Genomic DNA, 26614 nt, shown 5'->3' with positions numbered 1-26614 from the left:
CCCGTCGCACGCGTACACAGATATTACGTACCGCCAACGTGACGGGCCAGTACGTGCGGCTGACAAATCGTTATTGCATTAGCGTCGAGACAATGGTTTGGAAATATTGATGGAGCTACCGTGCGGAAGACATTCCGACCAACTAATCCATTCATTCGTTATACCCGACAATTAATGTGCCATGCCTTTTGCCGCATTACTTCGTTACGGACGTGAGGAGTGTCGACCTACCCCAATCTCATACACCAAAACTTTGTAATACGTCACGGCATTGAGAAGAGACTGTAAAGGAAAGCCAATTGCCTAAAGAAGCGCTTATAAGAATGAAAGAGAAACCCGCGCGTACGCGTTAAACGACGTGTCGGAGACCGGAAAACACCGGGAGATTTTCGCGATTAATCCGGATTTGGCGGAGTATCCGGGATGGCTAAATTACCCGCTTTTAATCTGTCGGGGTGGTTCCCGTACGAAGAAGGAAGATGCGGAGTCGTTTTTCCCGGTGTGGCTAACGTAATTAGTAAAATTACGTTACGCACCAACGTAACGAAATTATCGTCTTTTGTTTACGTAACGCCAGTACTCGCCTGTGGCCAGCAGGGTGCGGCAGAAACCGCCGCGTTACCTACGGGCCGGTGTTTATCTATCCGTAAATTGCGCCGGCATTTAAAAGGGGGAAGAAACAACGTTTAAGATAATTAAAAACACTTAATAATTGTCAAATTAAGCATAAAAATTCCTCCATTGCCTGTCGGGCGGAGTGCAAAAACGATAACGTCACTCCGTTCCTCGAGATGGTAGATAAACTGTTACAAAGAACTTTTTCTCGCGCGGTAACGCGTTACGGAGGCCATTTCTAACAGCGGTAAAGGAGGAGGGGGTGCGGATCGAGTGACGTCGCGTCGGTGCTGGAAAGAGACTACCCGGTCCCCTTTAAAGCGCCGCTGTCCGCGGGTACCTCAAAACTGCGCCGTTTTGGTAGGAAGGGGAAGGGAGCGAGAAAGAGAAGAGATAGCGCCGATGGGTCCCCTGTCGGTCGTAGAAAGGACCCGTGGGCCGACGGAACTCGTAGATAAGAGGAGCGGTCTTATCGAAGAGAGAACAGATGCCGTCCACCACTCTTTCCCCCCGCCAAACAGATTACCTCGATTATTTGCCGCTCGTCTCGGGGTACGGACCCGAAAATCGCTCGTTAAGTGGCGATTTATAGCGCGTGACGGCCAATTCCGACGATATTAACGCTTCCCGGTCCCGGTCCTCCGACCCCGCCGCCGTAACGTCCTCCCCAGTCTCGCGTGCAGATAAAAATCTTGCCAGATCGGTCGACAGGTAAAAGCCGCATTTTTTAGAAATCCGGACGAAATTCTCGCGCGACGGTCGGCGACGGCGCCACCCTTTCGCGCCGGGGAAGGGTCGCGCCGGTAGATCGAGAGCTCCTCCGACACGAAAAGCGCCGTATTTCCCCGGGTGGCCTTCTCGGAATCCGAAGAAAAGGGGAAGAACTTACGTTCCCTCTCCCGTAAATACGCCCGACTTACGAGAGCGGGAAGAACCCCGGTATATCGTCGGCTACCTGGGCGTTAAATCCGAAATATTGGGGAGGAGGAACGTTACCCGGCGTTAGATCTAACGATCGGATACGCGTCGAGGATTAATGGACAATGCCCGTCTCCACCCGTACAAACGTTAACAGCTAACGCGCATCGTAACGTCGATTTGGTAGGAAAGAATCGGATTAATTCTCTTTTAGAGGGGTGGCGAGCGCCGTTCCCCCTCAGAAACTTTTCAATTAACCAAAATATCGGCGGATAGACCCCCGAGTTCCACACCCCGCCACTCCGGCGCGCGGCGGAACGGCCGGGGGAGACGGCGCCCCCGCGAGTCCGTTTCGCCGCATTTCACCCGCGCCAAATGGAAAAGAATAAATCGAAGGCGAAATAGAAATATTTTCGGTGGAATCGAGAGAAAAGGCGCGGGGGGGAGGAAACGAGAGAATATCGACTGGAGACACCGGGTTCGAGCCCCGAAAGAAAGCGATGAAACCGGGAGAGAGGCCTTAAAGAACGCGCGGCGAAAGGTCGAAAGGTCATCGTTTGTAAAATTGATAGAAAGAGAGAGAGAGAGAGAGAAGTGGCCGACGCTTTTTCTGTTCGAGGAGAAGAAGAGGAGCGAGTCGATAATCCGACTTCGCGTTTCGCTTTTTCGCATTTTCTTCTCGAATGACGTTTCGCGTCCGTCCGTCGACCGATCCGAAGCAGAAGATAAAGCGTCCCCTCTCTCCACCCGCCGGCGGAACAGGGAATTATCACGACAGACGACACTACTTTCCTCAGTCGGAGTCCGCGCGGCAGATAAATACGGCACGACAGAGAGAGGAATACGACAAAAGTAACCGGAAACGCCGCGGCAGATTTATAAAACTCCAGCGGATCGATCGACAGAACAAACTTTAAATAAATACGATTTTTATAAATAGCATCGGACTCGAACGACGGGGGGAAGGAAACCTCCCCGCTAGACGGAATTCGGGCAAAGTTTCTCCTTTCGGAAAGACCACCCGGCACGTGCCGAGATTAAGTAAGGTAGTTAAGGACGAACGAACAGACGTCCGAAATCGGATGCATTCTTTACCCCTACGCTTCCGGGGGGGAGGCCGATGGACGGATTCCGGAAATTCCGCGGTGAGGAGAAGAATTCCGTCCCACTTAATTACGGAGGAAGACGAGAAGAGAAATTCGGGCGGGGGAGGAAATTTCCCCTCGGAGCGCCGTTTCCCGGCAAAAGTTTCCGACGAGTTTGAGAAACGGCCGAGTCGATAGGAAAGGTCATTCGATTCCGCGAAAGGTTCTTGTTTACTTTCGGTTGCCCCAGCGAAACGCCGCCGTCGGCCACGTCATCCACGCGAAGAAATATCTTCTCCCCCCGAAAAAAAGCTGCACGCGCTCGCAGTCACGCTTTTCGTCACCCGTCCAGCGGCGATTTCCGGTTCCGGACCGGGCGACGGACGTCAGAAAAGCGGGGAGAAAGAGGAAATAAATGCACGGGTAAACGAGAAGACGTTAAAAGCCGCCACCACGCGCCGCGCGCGCTCGGCCACGCCACGCCGCCGGAAGGACGAAAGGTGAAAGAGCAAAGGTTCTCTCGATTATCCGTGGAGATAGTTTCGGGCGCGGATCCCAAGAGATCCTATCCTAGGGAGGGGTGCCGCGTCCGGAGACGGTGGCGTCGACGAAGCGGCACCGCTCCCGAGGACCGGGGCCGGAGTAGGTAGAGGTAAAGAAGGATGGCGGGAGAAGCGGCGCGGATGCGCGCGGCGGCGACGGCGGCGGAAAGGACGGTACCTTTTCGCCGCCGCCGCCGCCGCCGCCAAATTTCCGGCCCGCGTAGGGAAGGCGTCCCGGACGATACGTCGGCGCGCCCGTCGGCCACCACCTAACTCGACGGCGGCACGTGCCATCCGATCCGGCAATTTAAACCCCCTCCTCTCCCCGAGCCAGACCACGGGCGCGCGCCCAGGCGCGGTTCCCGCGGCAAAGGGGAGGAGAGACGTGTCGTCGTCCGCGGGCGGAACTTTTACCCCCGGGTCCGCCTGCCATCGATCTCCGGGGTCAAAGGGGAAGCGTCCGGGCCGGGCGCGCGCGCGGAGGAGGGCGCGGGGCGGCGGAGGGAATCGATAAGCGGCGGGGCAGGAGGGCCCCCGTCGGACTCACCTGGTCGGGATTTGCGACAGTTGCTGCTTGTTGAAAGTCTGGATGAGTTTGTCCCACGGGCCGCCTCCTAGGCCACCCCCGGCGCCTCCCGGTAGACCTCTAAGCATGGCCATCGACGATCGACACTTAAATATCCACAGGTAGATGAAGAGTCTCGTGGCCTAGTCGACGACGCCCCGCTACATCTCCGGCGACCGCTTCCCACCGAATGCCTTGTTGCGCCGCCGTCTCCGCCACCACCACCGCCGAGCGTCGCTGCTGTAGCGCCAGTCCACCGCCGCCGTTCGATTCGTCTCTTCGCCTCCTTTCCGCCGCCTCCCGCCCCCGGGCGGCACGCGCGCCCGAAACCTCCGCCGACGCCGATTATTATTTTTTACGTGCCCCTCCGCCGCGGCCGGGGGAAATTCCCGCCGCGGGTAGGGAAATTCCCCCGCCTCCGTCGGCGGGAAGGGCCGGAACGTGCGCCGGTTCCGCGGAAATGCCGCGCCGGAGATCGGAACCGGAGTCGACGACTATCGACCGTCGGCCGTCCGTATCGAACCGATTTCCGGCGCTCCGGAGGCACGCGCATTCCGTTTCGGCTCTTTCTCCCCCCCTTTCCGCGGGACTTCGGACCTCCGTCTCCTCGGCGCCCGACGCGGCGGAATGTCTGTCCGTGACGCTTTTCCCCGCACCCGGGTAAGGACGCGAAGACGGGATCTTAGGGGTGGATTCGAACCGGAATGCGGGGGAGGAATGTTTACGGGGAGGAAGCGGAGGAGAAGCAGAGCTGGCGCCACCGTTTACGGAAGCGAAGACCTATTTCGAGAGACGTAAAGCCAATTTACGTTTAGAATAAACCCGGTTGGCAGTTTCTCGTGTCTTTCGTTAGAAGCTCTAATCCCTTGTAAAGGAGGGTCTGCCGCTCCTCTTCCTCTACGCTCCACGCGCCCGGTCAAAACCCGTGACGTCGATTGCGGGTTCGAGCACGCGACGGGGAAAGAATCTTCCTCGCGCCACCCCCGGACCGGGCAGAGATGATTTCGTTCGTCCTTCCACGTTTTTTCGCTCTTCCCTTCTTCGTTCCAGAAACGATATTTTTAACCGCGCCTTCGGAAACGTTACCGAATTCCCGCTTTCGAGTCGGAGGACGAAAGGAGGAAGTACAACCGGAAGTGGAACTGGCCGGAAGTGGGGCGTCGGGAGGAAGACGTATCGGATAAAACCGTTATTAGGGAAACACCCCGAATAAATAATTTACGTCGGTTAATGCCTTCGACCGGACGAACGATTAGGACCGACCACTTCCGCTTCCGAGGTAAGAATTTCCGCTTTCGGGATGACGCGTGACGTCGCGCGCTATCCGTCGACCAACGAAACTCCTTCTAACAGATTTCTTGCCAAGAATTCAAGTTTAAACTGTCGACCCTGGCTAATTATTTCGTAAAATGTCGTCGATCGGGGAACGGTCGCGGCGTCGCGTGCCGGGCGCGGCGTTTTTCTTCGACCATTCTTCTACCTCGTCGGAGATCGGGTTCGAATCCTCGCGCGTTTTTCACGGATCTTTCGCACTCCCGGCGCCAGCTGGCAGACTCGAGGAGGGTGGAGAATATTAGAGGGTGTGACGCAGTTAAGATCCGAGTCGGGTTCGAAGGTCGACGCGACGGTCGCGTAGCGCGGCGCCGACTAAGAATAGAGTACGCGTAAAAACAACGATCGAGAAGCCACCGCATTAGCGATAACGCTACAGATTAATAATTTAATAACTTAATCGCGAGAAAGCGATTAGCAGACGTTAAAAAGATTAATGGCTGGGAATTGTCGTCGGGGGGAGACATTTTTGCCAACTGTTAAAACCCCCCTGGTGGAACACGGCGAGTGCTGGCAATCCCGGTGTTAATGCGATTCGTCCGAGTGGAACGTGCGCATCGCTCCCCGTAGGCGGGCCATTTCCACGAGAACGTGGGCCACCGGTCGTTACGCTAACCGCTCCAACGTCACACCGCCTTTAACAATTGATAAGATGGAAACACCGGAGAACCTCGCCTCGGGGCGCTTTGTAATCCACAAACATAAAATTCGAATCTAAAAAATCACGTGCCTTAATACCTTTAATACCGGGGGATTTGAGTTCTTTTGGTTTTTTTCCGCTAAAGTAAGTGATAAAGATCTCGACCGGATGCCGCTTAACACCTACCAACACCGAATTTGAAATTTAAACCGTATGCAAATGTTAAACTCCTTAAATAAAACCAATCGGAAGTGACGCGGGGAATTCACACCGCGATATTTAGTGTTTACGAATTAATAACCCGGCCCTTTCCCCCGTTTTTACGCCCGGCGCTAACTCCTTCCCCGCTTCACGCGGCCCGCTCCCAGGGGCCAATGGCGAGGCAAACTCCGACGTCACGCGCATTTCCGGCTTATTAACGCCAATCGGGGTGATTTTTTAAAATTTATGAATTGCGTAATTCGTAGGCCACCACGTGATTGGGGTAAACAAATCGGCGCGCGCCTGTATATGGGCAGGGAGCGCGTAAATGGGTCTTAGGAATGCCGGAAGATGAATTCGAAGATAGGAGAATCATTAAAGCCGCTAATTTAATTCGCCAGTCGAGGGGGAAGCCGAAAAAAAGGAAGAGTAATTTAGTTTTAGGCAAAATGGCGACCGGCCGGGAGGCTTGGAACAAACAATTAAACGTTAGACGAAGATGGAGGACGGCGATAAGAGGTTATATTCTTCGATTTTACTTACATTTGGGTGGTCCGGAAGAGGCCGCATTTTTTCACATCTTCACGGGATTGGCGTTAAATCGGAGATGAGCTCCCGATCAAATCAGGTGCTACATCATCCGATCAATTGTTCACCAAAAGATGCTCGGGATGTATGCAACTGGCGATTATATTTAGAGTTTTGGCTGGCAGATTCCACTCCCGAACCCTTGCCAAGTAGCAGGGGAAGGAACTTAACCGTTTCTTTTGTCGAACGAATTAAACATCCTCTTTATTTCCTAAACCAAACTCTTTCTTTAAGCAAATAAACATTTCCTTCTCGCCTAACCCACTTTAAAGGGGTTGCATTTTTCCACCGTCCCTCCACCTGCCCTTAAGTGGAAAGGTGCCGGCCGCGCTCTAATCGCGCGCATACCCCTTGAATCACTGCCTAAACTAGTTAAAAGCTACTGCTAAATACACTCGAAAGATATTTATAATTTCTCCCCCCTCCCTTCGATACTCCGAAGACACTTTCCCGGGGGGGACAGCGGAATAATTAAAGGAGCCAACACTACCGCAATTACCGTTCGCAGACATTTAATAATCTTCCCCACTCTACCGCTTAAATTTATTCATCGCTTAATATTATACAGTACTCGGCGTGTAAATGTTAATTAATATTATAATATATAATCCCGGTTATTACGCTAATTCGCCGGCATTAGTAACGAAATTCTTGTAAGTCGCCGATTAATTACGCGCATTTCTAAAATTTCCTAGAATTTTTTTCCTCCGTTAAACGCGGGAAGAAACACGCCTTTCGGGAGGCGCTAAATCGGGGTGAGGGTAAATATTTCCAGATAGCTTTAGGAAACGGTCAACAGATGGCGCCCGACAGAGGAATATTGACTAATGTGGCTTTTAAATTAATAAAAGGCAGCTTCTTTAATTATGGAAAACGTCCATAAAATATTCACGTTCATAATGTTATGCATCAACGTTTTCTACAAATTTAAACGTTAAATTCCTCCGAATAACGCTTTTTAATTCGCGGCGCCGATTACGCCGCGTGACGCGCGACCACCGACGTATTGTTTCCGATTTACGTAAATTCCGTTATTTCGAGTAGAAGCGCGCCTTCGATTTAGCGCATTTCCCAATGTTTTTTCCCGTCCCCCCTCTTAAATATACATAAAGTAGACTGTAATTATGCCCGGCAAGAACAATATGAATTTAAAAAGAGGGCGTTTAAAAAATTCATGGGCGACGGAAAAGTCGGTCCCAAACAATTCTCGTGTATTTTAATGCCCGTACACGTCGCAAGTAGTATATTAAGAGCGCGGATTATCAACTGCCGACAAGATATTTAGCGTTATTAATGGGGTAGATTAGTAGTTTAAGTGTTTAAATCGTATCGACACCTGGAATGGCGGCCGAATTAAATGCGGGCCGTAAATTTATTCGTCGGCAATTCTTGCAGAAATCAATTAGAAGAAGGAGCGGCACGGTTAATAGAGCCTCACGGTTAATGGAGTCGCACGGAAAGGTGACGATCGTCCTCTTTTCCCTTCTACCAGGTGAGATTAATGAATAAGACACGCGTGGCTTCGGTCTCATAAAGTATTTATCTCGCGCGTACCGCCATCCCATTCGACACCGGCAATCCGCAAAGTAACACACGTCGCCCGGGTTAAGGGGAAAAAAACTAGATTAAGGGTAATTTAGGGTCATTTAGCGGATCAAATCTTGCAAAATTTACCCTAGAAATCAATTAAATTAGTGGAAGAGGCGCAAAGAAATTGCCTCCGCCCAACACTTAAAACACGGGAATTTAACGAAGGAAAGGAAGAGAAAAAAAAGTACATTTATACATTTTATTCGCGGACTTCAATTTTTAATCCCCCTAAACTTTACATAAACAATAAAGCGAGAGCATAAAAATGTTATTTTTAAGTTCGGGTCAAACTTCAATTTCTGTTTAGAAATTGAATTTCAACGTGGACTATTTGGAACAATTCCAACGTCCATACGTCTCTCAGGTGACAATTTCAGATAAGGCGTTTTTCCTTTATTATTGGCCTTTGTTAAAATATTCACCCAATTCCATAATATCCGATTTTTTTCCCTCCCCCTCTTCAATTTATTCCTTCTCTCGGCCACGTTATTAAAAGGTGCGCGCGCCCTCCGCGGGGGGCGGGGGAGAGTTCGTGCGGCGATGATGACACTTCACCAAACGAGCTAATCAGAGAACGATTACCGCGTCGTCTAATACGTAACAATAACGCTAATGACGTCGAAGTCGGGCATTACGCCGGGTAATTAAAAATGCCCCGGGCATTTTCACGCGCGGATTTTGCGCATCTGGGAAGAAAATTGTTTGCCGTTCGTGTTGGGAAGTTTCTGGCAATTGCATTATGTCTTTTGTTACCTTCTTTAATCGAATTTGATGGATGCATTATTTGGCGCGCGCCTTTGCCACATAATGGATCCTTTTTCTTCGATACTGCGCTTAATACTTTACAATTTATTTTTTTTTTCCAGTGTTTTACTTGTCTTCTGGTAGTTTGGGAGAGATTGCAGATCGCATTACTCCCTAAACTGCGTGATCCAGAACATATCTTCATTCCCACAAATTGATCAGTTTTTATGTTTTTCCTTTTTTTCCTTTCTTCTACCCTCCTCCTAATGGCAAATCCGATATAAATCGTATCGGGCGTGCTGATTACTTATTGTAATGTCAACGTTTCGTTTCATTTGCAGCTGTTCTGTTGGGAGCCTCTCGATAAATCAAACCCATTGTTTACTGCGCTAAATTGAAATTAATTGAAGACAAAATCTGTTTTAAGCGGGTTATCCGACCGGCGCCATATTGTATTTGATTTATCCGAAACTCGTCAATCAATATTTAAACCCAAATACTACCGGTATTTAATTAACGTCCGCCGGAATAATTTCGGGGGCTTAAATGGCCATTTTACGGATTAATTTGCATAATTTTTAGGCGCTTTCCGCCTATCGATTTCCGGCCGTCTTCTAGCGGAATACGCGCCGACCCACCTTTCCGCTCCCGAAAAAGTTTTAGGACAGACGACCGGACGAATTACGCCGGGAAAACGGTGGCGGGCGGTGGGAGAAAAATAAAAAAACCCATCGACCAATCACCGTTCGATATTTAAAATTTCGAAAAACGATGACGCGGCACTCTCTTCGGACCAATCGTAAAGCGAATCGATCGTTTAAATGAAATTTAGACTTTTACGTAATTAGACAAGCCATTTTAATCGAATTAGAAGGTAAATTTTAATTAATGTCGCCGTTTGCCGTAATTAAAAATAAATCCGTATCTTTCGCTCTCTCTCGAGGTTTGTTAATCAAATTCTCCCTTATTTATGAATAAATTCGTACGCCAGATGGCGTTAACTACACCGCATTGCAGAACTCGGCATAAACAAAAACTCCAGCCGTAAACATTCGTAAACGGCGCAAATAAAAATATTAATATTTATCGTTTATTCAATTTAAATGCATCCCCCAGCCTTTTTTCTTCCGACATCGCAAAGATTAAACGGGACGACCTAGAAGATGCGCACAGCGCCATTTTCTTAACTAAATCTATCTTCGTCTTACCGGCCATCGCGTTATTGGAGATCGCGCGTTTACTACTACGGGTGTGGCGCGTGCCAGTGTGTACTGTACGTACCACTACCAGAGTTAAGCCGTATCTTTCCAGAGTCGGGGATGGTGTGTGTGTACTATTACCACCAGTGTGTATACACTGGTGGTAATAGTACACACACACCATCCCCGACAGTAGTATACTATACACTAGTGTATACTATCCATCAATAGTGTATACTATACACTATTACGAGGGTTCCGTTTAACCGGATGTTAGCGTAATCGCTCCTACGGAAGGACGAATTCACGATAATTTCTCTAACCCCTTACCCAAGCTAAACTCTTTTTAAGTCGCCGACTGTCCGTTTTAATTAAATATGACAAATTATTGATGGATTGTGGCCATGTCGCGCTTCTCCTCCCTCCTCTCTTTTTTTTATCCTTTTCCAGAGTAATTTTTCTTTTCGAATTTAATTTTAAACGTCAGTCCGAATACGGATTTAATAGAGTATAACAACGATTTTCTGACAATAATAACAACATGTTAAACACTTTTTCAACGGCAAGAAAGCGAATTTTATCGACAGCATCTACTGCCATCTGTCGATTTTTTTCATTACTATTATTCGTAAAAGTCGACATTTAATATAAAAATGATTAAAAATAAAAATATAAAACGTCACTTTTATAAAAGAAAAGTTCTTTTGACGCGCGCAATTGTTTAAAAGAGTTGGCCGAAAGAAAATTCCGGAAGTCGGCGACTCGGCCTCCCCCGCCCGGAAATAAAATGGCTATTTTTAGAAGGATTGAAATTTCGTTTTCTTAAAAATATTTTTAATTAAAACTCTCCAAATTTAGCGATTTGTTTGTTTTACGTCTTAAAACATTTTTACTTCTTAATTATTTCCAGCAAAACTTTCGATATAAACGGAAATTCGCGTGACGTAAATCTTAAAATTTCGAATTAAAAATCTACACCCAATCGATTTGGCGTAATTGGATGACGTAACGATAGAAAAAGCGATTAGATAATAGGACGAAGGGCCGAGTGGCGGGTGGCGCCATCTGTGGAGGGCATTTGGTAATAACCGTTAAACTTAAAATTAATCTCACCTGTGGCTGCGGGTTTTGACGACTTCCGTCTCGGTAACGGGAGTGGGGGGAGGAGCGGGGGGAAAGGCGTCCTCCTCGCATCGTAACGGGTAGAAGCCGTTGGCTTTCGGCCTTTGGTGGTAAGCGACGCGCAAACTCCTCCTCCTGCCGGAAATTCTCTTGGCACTTTCGCGAAATTTGTTTTGGTTCTCCTGTTTAAAATTCCTGAAATGCTGCAGGGGCATGATGATGTATTCCGTGTCATGATGAAGCGCGTACATCGGCAAGAAAAATATTAGCCGGCGACAGATGGTCGACTCTACCTCCATTGGATTCGAGGACATAAGTCGTCGGTGACGTTTCCAAATTATTCTCTCGTCCGCTTGTTAATTTATTTCGTTACGTGCCCGACAAAAAAATGGCCGTTTTATGCCTTTTTTACACCCGGTTACGGGTTAAATTCCTTCTTTTTTATAAGCCGTAACCGTCCACGACTTCGTTTTAACGACGGTGACTTCGGAAGTTACGTCACCGCCCGGCTCGACAGATGTTCGCCGCTACTTTTTTTTCTCGATTCCGGTTTGTGACGTATTCGAGGGGGGAAAATCGACGACTTCGGCGATAAATTTTAATGTACGCGCTTAGGATGTAATTAATTTAATTACGCCGCGCGTATCACGTGTCGAGAGAATCGTAATAAAATAACAAATCCGAGTTTTATTGCTTATAAACCCCATACAATTGCGACCGCTGCACGATATGAATCATTTTAATTACAATTACGTCTTCATTTTTTCCTCTCCCTCCTGCCCAAATATACTTAATTCTATTGTATAAAATTTAATCTAATTATAAAATAGTCTGGTGTGATTTATGCCACATTTTTTTCTAGAATTTTACTGTCAAATGTTAATTTTTGCGTATCTAGAGACCCGGCGGGGAGCCCGTCTTTTGGCACGGCGTGCCAATATTAATAAGTGTATGCCTGTAGGGCCCGGTATGCGGTGACGAAAGAGATAAAGCGCTAATCGGTAGCTCCGTTTAATGACCGTAACTCGGTGTTTTGCCATCTTTTCCATATAGCGGCACCCCAACTTGGTGATTTTTGTTTTGTGGCACCCTCGCTTTGTCAACGTAAAGTTATTACACTTTTAGTAATAAGTGCCGCGTAAAAACTATTATGGTACCGTTATTGTGGCGTAAGAAGCCTTACTTCGCCGCATCCCGGTTGAAAATCAATGCCGTAACGTACGGAAGTCGCACGCTCTTCGTCCGCTGGCAATACTTTTCCCGTATCTTAATATTCAAAGGCCACACTACTAATTACATCTTCCGATACACGAGTGCTAAATTCTTCACGCCTATCTCTTGGAATAAGCGATTGAAAGGTCCCTCACCCCCGCTCTACGTCATTAAGCTTCGAAAAACCAATTCGACTCTCTTCTGTTCTTAGTAAATGACTCGTGCAACTACCCCTGGTCTCATTTTAAGGGGATTGCAATTGATGCCGTATTAGTGTAATGACGTATTGGGTAACATTCGAGAATCGGAACGTGGATCATAAAGTAACAAAGAGCGAGAGATACTTTTAGAGCGGAGGAGAAACTCGATATCTGTGCAGTTCCCCCTTCTTTTTTTAGTTTCGGAGAGAGTGATTCAATATTTATATGGCATCATTTTCTACAGTGATGTTCCGCAGGGATCTAAAATTAAAGAGGGTGTTGCACCGGCCGTCTATAAAAATTTGATACTCTTCCCGATACATAATTAAATGAATTAACGAATTTAAGCATCGATAGTGTCTGTAAAAATGAATAATTCGAGTCTGGCCCATTTTTTTGGCGTTTACGACCCGATCATGGCGAAAGTTACTTTACGACGCCATTCAGAAAACGATCTGACCGACAAGCACGAACTTGTCACTCGGAACGGGTTCGTGCGGGAATTTTTCGTAATGTTCCACCCGGGACGCGTGGGGGCCGGATAATTGACGTAAGATCCGGTGGCGACTGCCTGGTGTTAGACGTAAGAGGATTAAATTCTAGAAATACGATACGAAGAACGACTAGGATCTTGCCTACGCCAGTGCAAACACGCGGTGCTCGGCAGGAGGAAAAGACGAAGAAATAGATCCATTACGAAGATTTCGGTTCCTGCGAAAACTTCCGACTTAAAATATCGACAAGGAAGACGAAATCCATTTAAAAATCTCCCCGTTGTAAAATACAACTTTACCATCGAATAATCGAAGGAGTAGTCTTTCTCGCGCCTTAATGTTCGGATCATCGGCGATAAGAACTAACATTACGAGTTACATGACGAGCGCTCGACCGTCGAAAATACTGTACCGGGGCCTCCGAATGACACGACGTGACGTAACAACTACCTGAGGATCGAACTGGAAACAAAAGATTTATGAAAGCGTAGATTCGATAAGCGGAAGAAGAAGACCAGCAAAAGTACAAATTGCGCGAGTCTTTTCGTTGGTGCACGATTTTGTAGGGGAACCCCCACTTCGTTTCGTTCCCTACCATTATTTTGTCTTATTACCTTTATTTTGGGGGTTTATTTTAACGTCATACGTCATCCTCCCGACCGAAAAAAATAAAATTCGAAAAGCGACTTACCGTTCGTGGCCCGTCTTCCCAGAGAAATGCCGTCAACACGTGACTTCCAATCCTCCCGAAATATAAAAAACCGGAAGTACTATGGTACTGGTTTATCCGTCGGGACTGTACAGTTACTGCGGAGCAAACTACAGATCCTCCAGACTATGCAAATGAGGTAGGCGGCACCTGTGACGTCGTCGTATAAAACTTTTGTTGGACCTCTCTACGATTTTATGTAGTAAAACTGTGTTTTCGGTAGCGTAATCCGGATGAGTATACGGGCGCCGCTCCTTAACCACTGTTTAATTAAAGATTTTTTTTCACGGTTTCGGGACAGAAACTGCGCTGGTCTGTTACGTCACGCAGTTTCGCCCTCTCGTGTGATTAGTTTCCGCTCGTGAGCTACACAGAACGATCTATTATCTCGCGCTCGGTCGAAGATAAACTTGAAGATTCGCGACGCGTTTGGAAGACGGGGTGGAACATCGTGACGTAAGAGAATATAACTGGAGGTTGCTAGAAGAATGGCGTACCGGTTCGTTTTCGCTTCTCCCCGTAACGTGTACCGTAGATGAATGAAAAACTTTATAGTGTAGGCCCTTAACAAATTATTCCGAAAAAGGATCTTCGGGTATGCTCGAATTAAAACCAAAATGGAGAACGGGTCCTTTCGAATACTATACGATAACATTCTTCATTTTCATACGCGCGATAAAACGTACGGAAAAGCACGCGGAATAAAATCATAATTCCCTCGGCAGGTCCATTGTATTCGTAGGAAACTATGGATACGATGGACCTATCACGGAAATTATGGCCATTTTAATCCCGGCGGAGTTGGAAACAACCTCGTTGGGTCGATTATCGAGTGCCAAATTGTTACGAAGTGTGCAAACGTATAGAGTGTCCAGTGGGACTAGTGTCTAAACGAAGGGTACGAAGAAATAGGTAACTGGTTTCTACAACCAGATCGAATCGGAACGTGGTGAGGGGTGGGCTCGACGTATCCGGGACGAACCGCCACGAAAGATTTTCCGGGTCCTCCAGAACTGTAGGCCGAGGGTTCATTTTCCACAGAAATTCTCCCGGGAGGCGTTTCTCCCTTTCGCGTGTCGAGTTGCCTCATCCCATCGATCCGATCCATCAAAACTGTTCTTATCTAAATCCTTCACTCGATACTGCAATTAAGCGATGTTAGGCGGGACTTACCGAATATCGTGTTCCACCGAAACTGGTGAAACACTGCGGTTAATATTACAATTGATGACGATCATCGTTACTCTTTCATGCAGGATTTCAGAAAAATGTATATTCTTTAATTGATTTTGAGAGGTGAATTATAATTGGAGGTAATTTCTTTGTTACGAACTATCATTATAAAATATTATAATCACTACAAGTTATAGCTAAGCTACCGTTTGAATACTACCCGAAAATAAATTACCAGGACCACCTTTACGAATCGATACAATCAATTTTCTAGAATACTCAACAGATGTCGCCACAGGTAAAACCCCCCGTCGGTTACTTTTGCACTTAAAAAATGTAAAAATCATATCGTCAACTTTTATTTATAAAATATAGAGCCGAATATTATTATGCAATTTTTTAAAAAAATTAAAAAAAGAAATAATTCGTTTTATACTCAATAGATGGAAGCACTTAATTTTTTTTTAAACTGGCTGATGGCTCGTATCGAGCGCTTATTTTTCTACTTACTCTTTCCGTCGCGCGGGCACTAAAAGGGCCTTTTCTTGTTTAAGCCCGCAATGGGGCGGCCCCGTACCGCGAAAAATTCCCTGACTTTTTCGTCGGACCCCGAATTAATCAAGTTAGTGTGGCAGGCTATCGCCCGGGATCGAATAACGGGAGGAAATTTTCCACCAGCGGTTCGTTCCGGATCCTGGACGAACAACCAATGAATAAAGGTCCCGTTATTACCCAGTTATAGAAATATTTATGAGTAAGATCCGTTCGGGATATTCATCCGCGCTTGACGAAAATACGCTGTATCCAATTTTCACCGAATACGTATCTAATGTATCGCGTACAGTACGCCTTATACGTGGTAATTAAACGTGGTTAGCAGCTACCACGCTTCGAGTTCAGCGAGATACGGAGTGCCTTGACACTGCACGAAGCAGTTTCTGCCACATTCTGCCGATAATATAGTAGTGAATTTTCTTCTGCCCGGATACGCGTCTTTATCTCCACGCTCACTGTTTATGGGGACACTTAATGTGGTTTATCGAGGAAGAGTCGCAAATTTGGCGCTTTCGAAAGGCAGTTTCGTATTGCGCGTGAGAGACAAATCAACTACGGTCGGTGATCTTCAACTTTTAGAATTCAACCTTCGCGCATTAAACAGCATCCCTGGCACTAGTCTCTATAGCAACGGGCGGATGGTCGAGGGGCAACCGCCATTCTGGGAACTCGGGATCGAAGAAGCCCCGGGAATTTTTCGGGTGGTAGTCCGTCCCGGGCCCTTAGTCTCGACTTTTTCGCGTTGTACTCGAATCGACGTCATCGAACCCACTCGCATAATCGGAAGTCTCGAGTTAAACCCATCGAGCGAACTCGAAGGCGAGCGGAAATACGTCATACTCAGACGCGTGTCGTTAAGTACGATGGGATTATTTACAATGCGTGTGGGTTTGAGACTATAATAATTCGACCAATCAACTATCCGTAACAAGTTGTAAACAAATCAAAAGCGAATTAGTTTACACGTGTTACATTTACCATCAGAATAGCGTATCCGTCAGCCATTTTCACTTTCGTGTAGCGATCTCGCATGCTGGACTCGGTGAATAGGAACTGGCGTGGTGAGATGGGAAAGCACGCGAGTTATAACTCGAGACTACCGATTTGACGTCAGTGCGAGATGGTACCACGTGACACGTTCGACACATTGGGAGTTGTAACACGAAAAACTCGAGACTGAGGGCCCCATCCTCACAATGACTCGCTAAAAGGTCCTCTTTGTGCCCATAGGACAGTTTAAAAAATCTTGCATTGAGAGAGAATATGGTATTTTTCACCACGGAAGACCCTACTCTACATTATCAAAACATAAGGCATCGGCAGTAAACGTTGGCAAAAGAAACCCCACTCGATCCTTAGATAACACGCAACACGGCCGTGCCTGCGGGTGGTTGGCATCTGCCAGGATATTGAGCGGATTTAAATGGCAGAGAGTGAATTTTGTTGCAATACAATTAACTTCGCATATTCTAAAATCAAAGTGAGTCGTAGCTTCGTCATTTATCAGCCTGACACCAAAGAGTCGGCAACCATCTATTCGCACAATTTTCGGCCATTGAATAACTGAGCAAATTATTAAGTCACACAAATGGCGATTGAAATTATACCCATCCTTCGTAACAGTAACAGCGGCTCTTTAACAAAGATCACAGGCCGACGCTTTGGCAGAAAGGCATTTTGTTACTGTTTAATGGGTTTACCTGTTTCTGCAATGCTCGGTAGTAGCTAGGTGTAGCAAATTTTGAATTAAACTAACCATCGATTATTCGACCATTGCAGTTAATCCGGAACAATGTCGAATGCCGGATAACCGGACGCTTTAATTTTAACCCAAAATTCTATAAGTGACGAGTGAACCGAATGTTGCATATTCTTAAACAATTCCTCACTCTAGAGCAGCGGTCTGCAACCTTTGACCTCCCGGACCACTAAAGTCATAATTCGCAAAATGTAAGCGAGGATAACGTCACTTACCACGTATTAACGCTTACCTATTTACGTCTGAGTTCGCTCGATTTCCGCAATTTGGACCGTGTTACGTAAAGGGGGCGGCAAAGTGGCAGTCATTGCTCTTACTTGTTAGACAAAGATTTCACGCAGAATAAGTAAACCACAAACAATTTGCTTACTTTAAATACTTTTTATTGCCGATATTTGAAACTATTAAAGACGAAAATCCGAAAGGTATAAATGATGACAATTAAATGAACAGAATAAAAATATATGAATATTTCGTAACGAATTTGCATTAGATCAATTGCATCGTTGGTACACAAGTAGATGCTTTCAAGAATTACTGCACATTTACAATTGAAAAATTCAGTCACTCGAGGGAAAATCCGAAAACAAAACGGAAATTGGCCCGTGTAAAGCGACCGTTTTTACGCCCCATACCCTTAAATTACACATTAGCGTATCGATTTAATTAATACCCAATAAAACAAGAATAATTAAAGCATTGAAAGTAAACTCGGTTATGCATTATAAATGCTCGACTTCTAGCGTGACGTTCCAGATAATACGACTGGTTACTGTTGTATCTATAAACATTTCAAGTGAGAATACATTCACCATTAGACAAGTTTACTTACTGTACTTATGCACATGCAGGGAATAAACTCATTTTTGCAAAATTTCGTACACACAAACCGACTTTCCCAACTTCCGGACAGGTTTTAAAAGATCGAAGGTTTATATTCCGTTAATATCTTGCGAGATAAACACACAAAACTAAAAGGGAAATGGATAAAAAGCAGTCAACGTGTAAATCCATCTTACTTTAATGAGGCCAAACTTTTGCATGGAACAAAACGGCGTGTTAACAATAATGCGGGAGTGTCGTCGGTCACATTCTTACTTACCTGAATTAATTAAGATTTAGAATTACAACAATAGTCAAAATTTACATCACATCATGAAGGTCGATCGATACGCTCGTTTATCATCTATACTTACCTATTTAACATTGAATTTTTTATTTTTAAAACTAACGATTAACAATAAGCGGAACTAAGCGATCTGGTTTCTCGTTTTCTGACAAGTTCGAGCCGATTTTAAATAAGAAATAAATGTTATTTATCGAACGCTTTTCTCGTCCAATTTATCTAAAATTAATTGTTTTATTGTATCGAATTCGTAATGGATCGACCGAAGAACGGCGACAGTCATTGGATATAAAGTTACTTTACACTGAAAAATTACCCTAAGTGTGATATCCTTCGGTATTGTAGGCGCTGTAAGTTCCGTCGGTCGTATAATTATTGATTTTAAAAGAGTTCGGATCGGCCGGATAATTGAATTCGGCCCCTTCGTATCCCATGCTGCTGCTGGAATATCCGTCTTGGCTGACTTCTTGCTTCATCTGCGAATCGTCTCTAACTCTCTCGTCTTTGTCCCGATCTCTGTCCTTCCTTCCTCCTTCGCGGTCTCGCTCTCTCCTCTTCGAACGATCTCTGCTGCGGCTACGACTCCTTCGACGTTTTCTTTCGCGGCTGCGACTTCTCTTCCTCTCTCTTTCCTTCTTCTCCAACTCGGGAACCATCAGTTCCACGCCACCGTCCAATCCGTCCAGCTTTTCCACCTCCAAGCGATCGCGATCTCGACCTCGATCCCTGGATTTCTCTCTTCGGTGACGTCCCTCACGATGACGTTCTCGGCTCCTGCAATACATTAACCATTAAGAATCGTGAAACAACCGTGCGGTTTCCACCCCACGCGTTACTTTATCGAAAGTTTTAATTTGAACACCCAACTACGCGGAATTATTTAATGTGCCTCTCTTGGTGTCAGAAACGAAACATTTAAATTATAACTGACATACTTGTTGTCCAATAATTGTAATTGTTATAAATCTATGTATATATGTGACTATCGACAGCTGTGTCCTCTTGTCTTACCCTGTTCGCAGTATATCTTACTTATCCTTAGCTTTATTTGTGACTAACAGAAAGATTTAGTCGAAACCAAGGTAATCTTTTCGACCGATAATGCCTGACCGTATGCGTGGTAAACTCTCATTGGCCTGAACAGAATTTGCATCCTTTCCTGGCCAGATCTCTCTCCTGTTGAACATCTTGGGACCATATTACTGAATAAACAGATGTCTGCTGCATATCTCTGTCAACTCTACTTTGCATGTGGCTATGCTATTCCTTCATGGTGTTGCATAGTTTTAGGAGTGGAAATTTTCAAGAGAAAAGATTAAGCTCTTCTATGTTCTTACTATATTCTGTAAAACATAATGAGGCAAAAGCATAGATATACAGGATGTAGACAAATATTTACACTAGCCTATATCTTATTTCTGCACTAGCCTCTATCTTATATAGTAGGAATAATAAAATAATATATTAGCTGTATGAGGTCTGTCCCAAAAGTAAGTGTACTGATTTTTTATTTCAAAATATACAGGAGTTACATCAAACTACAAACAATATCCTTCAAAGTATGATCCTTGCAACATCACACAGTGGTTCCAAAGTTTTTCCACTGGTTGTAGCAGTACTTAAAGTAATTTTCTGTAATGGTGTTTAGTTCATTGGTTCAACTTTTTTGATGTTTTCCACTATCTCAAAATGATAACCTTTCAACTTGGATTTTATCTTACGGAATAGGTAGAAGTCGCATGGAACTAGGTCCAGACTTTAGGGAGGAGGTGGGTGTGCGGGGATTTTTTCTTGGCCAAAACTCTCAAATTGTTAACTCTGTGTGAGCAGGCAGTTATTATGGTGCAGTACCCAATCTTCTGCAATGTCCTGCAGACTTTTTTGACCCATTTTCAAAGTCATTCCAAGACATCTTTGTAGAAGGCCTGTTAACTGCCTGTCCTGAAAGTAAAAATTCTTTGTGCACAATTCCATGGCCATAAAAAAAAAACAACAAGCATCGTCTTTACCCTGGATCTTTGTGCCATCTAAACATCATGTTTCTCAATAGTGGCATCTCCACAAGCTTTCGTTAAATCTACAAATATCTTGGTTGCATATTTCTTGAGTTTCACACAAAACTTGATAGCGTAATATTGTTTGAGATTTTACTCTATTTCAAACGTAACAATGTGTTAAAACACTTTCTTACACAGAGATTGTGTACATTTGACTTAACTGATCAACTTGAAACAAGTCTAGATATGCTGCTGAGATATCTAGCAATGCAAAAATACCAATTAATGATGTGTTAAGATGCAGTCATTAAATAGAAAATCAGTACACTTACTTTTGGGACAGACCATGTACACAAGTGCATGATATTGAGTGCTACCTTCAGTGTGCCCACAGATTAAGAAAGAGAAGATGGTAAACTCAAGAAACGAGAGCCGATGGCACCCGCACACAACCTGGAAGTGAACTAATGCCTATGTCACTCAACCATGTTTTTCTATAAGATAGCTCTTCAGCCATTGAAAGAGTAATGAAAATGTTGAATAGTTAAAAAGTGACAATTTCCACGAGGTTGTAAATTTCTGCATTTTTTAAACAATTCTGTACTAAAAACTGCACTTTGTCATTCTTTGCTTTTCCAAAAATGGCAATAACTAATAAGTTTATCATTACTTTAATTTTAACATGACTTGCATACTGTGCATTACCTGCACGTGATAGTTACTCTATTGTTTTTATTCCATTTTTCAGGATAAATATCCAGAAGAACTTTCTGAGTATTTATAGTAAGATCAATTTTCTGCATTATTTTTAATGACTAAAATAAGTAAAAACAACTACAATTACGTAGCAAAACCAATGATTTTGTTTAGTCAAAATCATTGGTTTTGCTAAATATCTCTTTAATTATAAAGTTAATATTGAATCCATTAAAAGGAAAGTGATCACAATTTCACCCAGTTTTCACGCAGGCACAGAAGTGTCTTGCACGTTTCTCTAGCTATCACTAGTGGCACTACCATGAACATTGGTACACCAAAGACCTTACAGCAGCTTTCCATCTTCTTTTTCTTAATCTATGAGCATGTCTGGCCATATGGAAGTCTTTCATGGTTTTCCCATCCTTTCTTTTTTTTACAAGGTCTAACCTCTTTCCCCTTGAGCTTCTTAATCGGACAATATTTTATATCAATTTACAGTGTTAGGTCCCAAAAAAGAAACTTTTTGGTACACTGGAGGCAGAACATTGGTTTTAGTAGAGCAGATGTTATCATCAAACTAATCTTTTAAATTTAGTGATTTATTTTTCATTTGACATATAAACAGAAGAAGAATAGGGAGAACATGTAATTACTTGATAAATCACCAATTTAAAGAAGGTCTCCAATAATGAGGGATCAGGTTTAAGCATTTTTGTCACTCTGATTCAATAGCTAACATTGTACTTTGGCACTCAATGCAAATGACAAGCAGCTTGCTATGTTTGGTATTTTCTCAGTGTGTTTATGAAAGTCAGCCATTTTGAATTAAAATAAACTTAAATTATTTTTATTCACATTGATTATTATATCTATATTATAAATAATAAATGTGGTCACATTATAGTTATTTTAAAAATAAAAAAACTAAATAAATATTTGTAAAATTAAAAAAAAAACGTAATTAATACTGTGGGGTGTTTTGACACCCCACTGAAAACTGTTGTTTTTCTCTTACTGGAATTTCTGCAGCATCGTAGTAATTTCTGAGCATGCTCTATATATAAAATCACGAAGCTACTGAAGAGGACACAAATATTTCTTGCGAAATCTATGAATAGTGCAACTTTTAAAACGTTGGGGGTGGCAAAACACCCCACTGCATTACCCCAGGGTTAATTACAAGCCTCAACTCTACTTTATACTTTGAGCAGTAGTGTATACTCTTTGCTTTACTTTGTAATGAATATCACATCACGACAGTCATATTTGAAATTTTAAGCTTATATAATACCAGTCGAAAGGCCCGATGCAGGCATCGGGGCATACCAAATTACAAATAAAAGTAATAATACAGTAATACCCCGAACTTACACGATAGGTGGGACCAAGCAATAACCGCATAAGTCGGGGTATAATTTTGCTATTTGTGTAAAATCCAAGTCAGATGTATGTAAGCTAATAAATGTTCTCGTTAATCTTATCTCGTCTTTTGATTCATTCACGGTTACAAGAAATCACCACATAGTCTCTCAAGTCTCCATAGATACCACAAACACAAATAAATAACACAAAATAAATTGTAGCTATGTGTCAATTCGGCGCGACATCTCCAAACATGTAAGCTGAATAATAGTGTGGGAGGAGTGAGTAATCAAGAGTTGCGTGGCGCTCAAACAAAAGACGAATTGACGAGGTTTGAAAATCGTGTAACTCCATATTCGCGTAAGTCGAAATATTACTGAATACTGAATATTATACTGTAAAAATATAAAATAACTTATATTGTTAATTTAAATAATAGCTAGGGGCATCCCTGGTGTCCATTTTTGGCATACAGTGACAGAAAGAAAAATTCTGGTTTTTCAGCTTTATATAGTATGACTAGGATTGCCATCTGTAAGCACCACTCTATCCTGAAGTTTTGCAATACAGTGCATTTTTGAAATTTAAAACAAATGTTTGTAATCATTAATTTAATGTACAATCTACAAAGTGTCAATTCACATCTTTATAAAATTGAATTGAGTTTGGCAGGGAAAATTTTGGCATGACAAAAACATGTTACACCTATGGGAAAATGTATTTATATGATGTGTGTCAACCACACAGCCATCATCTTGAATTCACCTCAAAATATTTAAATGGGAGTGGGGTCGTACAACACCATGAACTGAGGCTAGAATTTCCAGAGAAATGCAAAGGCATACTACTACTTCTCTGTCTAATTTTAATCTGTGAAAAATTCTAAACACATGAATCTAACAAATTTCTGCTCTCCAGGAATGATAAAACAATGCTTGGATGCCTGTAATACACGAGGAATGAATCCAGATCAGCCTGATGTTAGAAGATGAGTTTCAATGTCCCAATCATGGCTTATCTTCAACTCGATTCAGTCTCTTTGAACTCTTGCAGCAATTTTACAACTGACATATGTGATGCAAGGACTCTATAAAGAAATTGTTAATGAAAATAATTTGCAATATCATGCAAACTCCTCTCTCTAGATGTCAGATTATCTAGATTTGTTCCCCAAGGGTTAGAGGTATCCCAGCTGGAAGAAAACATTGGTTAGATTCATTTCATAACTTTTCACAGATTAGAGTGTAAAGAGAACAAGCACATCATTAAATTTCTTTAAATTCTAGCATCATTTCATGTATTGCATGACCTCAATTGCATTTAAACATTATTAGATTAATTCAAGATGGTAGCTTTCTGGGTGACTCACAAATACAGTTACTCATAAGCATAACATGTTTCTATAGAGCAAAAATTCCCAGCCAGTTTGATTGTATAAGGGTCTTAAATAACTTTTGACTCATTGAACATATTAAAAGGCTTCACTAAAAAGAAACCAAAACCATATAAACATATTGTGGGAAATTAAACATTATTTTATAAAGTGTTACTAAAGTTTCTACTTTTTATTTATAGATAAGGTCTAATTCCATAACCTTTTTACTAAATTATAAATGAGAAATTTATCTATCTTGTTCTGGCAGTCAAAAATTAGGCTTCTTGCATGTTATAACTGAGTATGTCACTTTCGTTGATTTTCATAAAATTTTTAGCTTTCAGATTATTTCTTTCTGATAATTTTTTGAAACTTAAGTAAAAAGTCTCTAGTTTTGTAATTTTATGTTGCTGGTTTAGTATCAGATTTCTACTTGTGAACTAATGATGGTACCATATTTCATTATTAAAACAAGTTTCAGCAGTGCAGTCTGGAGACTGGGAGATTATCTATTATTTTGTGAGGTGTTGCTTTGGTATGGCTGAAAGTCCCTTTCAGCCATACCAAAGCAACACCTCACAATGGTATGGCTGAAAGGGACTTTCAGCCATACCATTCATTTTTCTGTAGAAAGTCTGTTTTTACTCCCAAATTTCAGTCAGTCACTTCAACATAATTTTGTTAAAAAATTAATCTAGTATATCTATAGTTATTCAGAAAAATATCACAACCTGCTTCGGCTACGTCTTCGTCTTTCTCTGCTTCTACTTCTACTCCGTCGTCTTTCCCTTTCCCTATCAATTCTCACACGATCATTACGTTCACTATGTAAAGAACTAAGAGTCAATGATAAACAATTCTATTTCATTAAAAAATAAAAATTCTTACATATATCTATCTTCTAATCTTGTCTCTTCTCTACCAGAATGCTTGACATTTACTTCTGGTCCACCTCTTCTAGTGCCTCCCAGTCCACCACCTAAAGTTTTATGCAAAAATTTAGTACAAGGTTTCATTGTAAAATAATATGCATAAAAATACCAAATATATTTGGTATTTTTATGTATATTTACTAAAACATACTTTCTAGTGCAGGAAAAATATATTTTTTGTGTACTTAAAGTAAGTAAATAATAACTCCATGTCTACTAACACACAATACCAGAGCCCATTAAGTTTTTGTGGATTCCTCAAATAAGGTTTGGTGTTGTATATGTTAGTATTTTCATGTTTCATATTCAATATATATGCAACAATTTTATATTAAACAGATAAATATTGAATTTTAAACAGTGCTTAGTTCCATCTTCTATGATTTAACTTATCCTTGTAACCAACTTGTTTTACGATATATGAGGAATGATCAGAAAGTAAGTCTACAAATCCAACAACGCATACTTTTTATTGTGGAAATGAAAGATATTTCTTAAAGACAAATCCTGCACTTGATCATTTTGTTACTGGTTTTTGTGGATTTTTTAAAAACCCTAAAGTTTTTGGCTTTTCTTCAGTAACTTATCATGCAAAAAACTCTTATTGATATTGACTTTATTAATGGAAATGCATTTTGGGTCTTAATGACCACTCTTAAGTCCTTATTTTTTGTACAGAACTTAGCAAAACAGATAATATTTATAAATTACATCATACATACATGTTTACAGATAATATTCTAAAATATATTTNCATTTATTTTTGTTATTTGACGCTATTTAGACGAATAAGCAAGTTTTCCGAAGCATAAAATTGAAGATTTCCCGCCAAAATAGAAACTTCCTGATAACATCGGAAATGACGTTCTAACATCATTTTATTCTATTTGATTGTTCAAAAATCGTTATAATACTATGTATTAGACTTAAAATATTAGATATCTAAACCAGAAAGTGTTGTTCTATAAATAGGTCTATTTCTAGCTAACTCCCCATTTCTCACTTCAGGGAAAGTTATAAAACAGTTGGGTGTTAATGACTTTGTGAAAGGGAAATGTTCTACACTTAGAAACTATGAAAGAAGGGATTTGGCCTGTACCGTCCGGCGGGCCGCATAAACATTGATAAGGGGCCGTATGTGGCCCGCAGGCCGCAGGTTGTGCACCCCTGTATAAATAGATGGGAAAAAAGAGTTTGGATGAAATCGCCAATGGATTCTACTTGTCATGAAGAAGTGGTTGTCAGATCTAACTAACAGTTAGAACATCATCAGTCAAGTTCATTTTTTATTCATTTATTTTAATAATTTCTAAATGTTCATATATAATATCCCTTTTATAATATTTTTTTCTTTTTTGAGTATTTTAACATTATCAAGTGAGATCTCACAACCTTTTCCATTACAATGTATGGCCACTGCTGAATTAGTTTAATTATATTTTATAGCACATAAATGTTCTCTTAGTCTGATTTTTAGGGCTCCTCCAGTTTCACCCATGTACTGATAAACTATCAATAAAACCTATGTCAATAAGAATTTCTCATGTGCTAAGTTACCAAAATAAAACCACACCGACTCACCTAATCGTCTCGGGAGCCATCCCTTCACCGTTCGTCCTCTTTCCACGTCGACCAAAACTCTACGACCGTCTATCTTCTTTCCATCGGCATGCTTGTATGCAGCTAAAGAAGTTTACACAAAAGAATATTTAAAAAGCGTCCAAAGCACTCCTTATTGCTAACTTAATAAATACTCACCCACCTGAATAATCTAAATTTATGTGTCTTATTACTAAGTTTAAGTTATCACTTTATACACTTTCCTACATTAAGTTTAACCTACATTACAACACTAACGATTACTTCGCAATAAATACCCA

At 42.7% G+C, this 26614-nt stretch overlaps 2 protein-coding genes across 4 annotated transcripts in view; both read right to left on the bottom strand.

The window, feature by feature from the left end:
- Window positions 1–6698, bottom strand: part of LOC111635851 (potassium voltage-gated channel protein Shaker-like) — a 43188-nt gene extending 36490 nt beyond the window's left edge. The window contains exon 1 of one of the 2 annotated variants that reach the window (XM_023380956.1): window positions 6442–6698. In XM_023380956.1, coding sequence (XP_023236724.1) covers window positions 6442–6443 — 2 coding nt within the window. In that variant the 5' untranslated portion in view covers window positions 6444–6698. Of the gene's footprint in view, window positions 1–3707; window positions 3933–6441 lie in introns of those variants that run through there. The other variant, XM_023380953.1, reaches the window with a different exon arrangement.
- A 10911-nt stretch (window positions 6699–17609) lies between these two features.
- Window positions 17610–26614, bottom strand: part of LOC111635857 (U1 small nuclear ribonucleoprotein 70 kDa-like) — a 46576-nt gene continuing 37571 nt past the window's right edge. Inside the window, exons 7-10 of one of the 2 annotated variants that reach the window (XM_023380965.1) lie at window positions 26316–26417; window positions 24691–24781; window positions 24534–24638; window positions 17610–19143 (exon numbers count right to left, since the gene is read on the bottom strand). In XM_023380965.1, coding sequence (XP_023236733.1) covers window positions 18687–19143; window positions 24534–24638; window positions 24691–24781; window positions 26316–26417 — 755 coding nt within the window. In that variant the 3' untranslated portion in view covers window positions 17610–18686. The remainder of the gene's footprint in view (window positions 19144–24533; window positions 24639–24690; window positions 24782–26315; window positions 26418–26614) is intronic. The other variant, XM_023380966.1, reaches the window with a different exon arrangement.

This window comes from Centruroides sculpturatus, unplaced genomic scaffold, assembly GCF_000671375.1.
Source record: "Centruroides sculpturatus isolate CEXI.00-Female unplaced genomic scaffold, Cexi_2.0 scaffold1022, whole genome shotgun sequence".
In the NCBI taxonomy this organism is placed as follows: domain Eukaryota; kingdom Metazoa; phylum Arthropoda; class Arachnida; order Scorpiones; family Buthidae; genus Centruroides; species Centruroides sculpturatus.
This window is presented reverse-complemented; position numbering and strand designations above follow the sequence as displayed.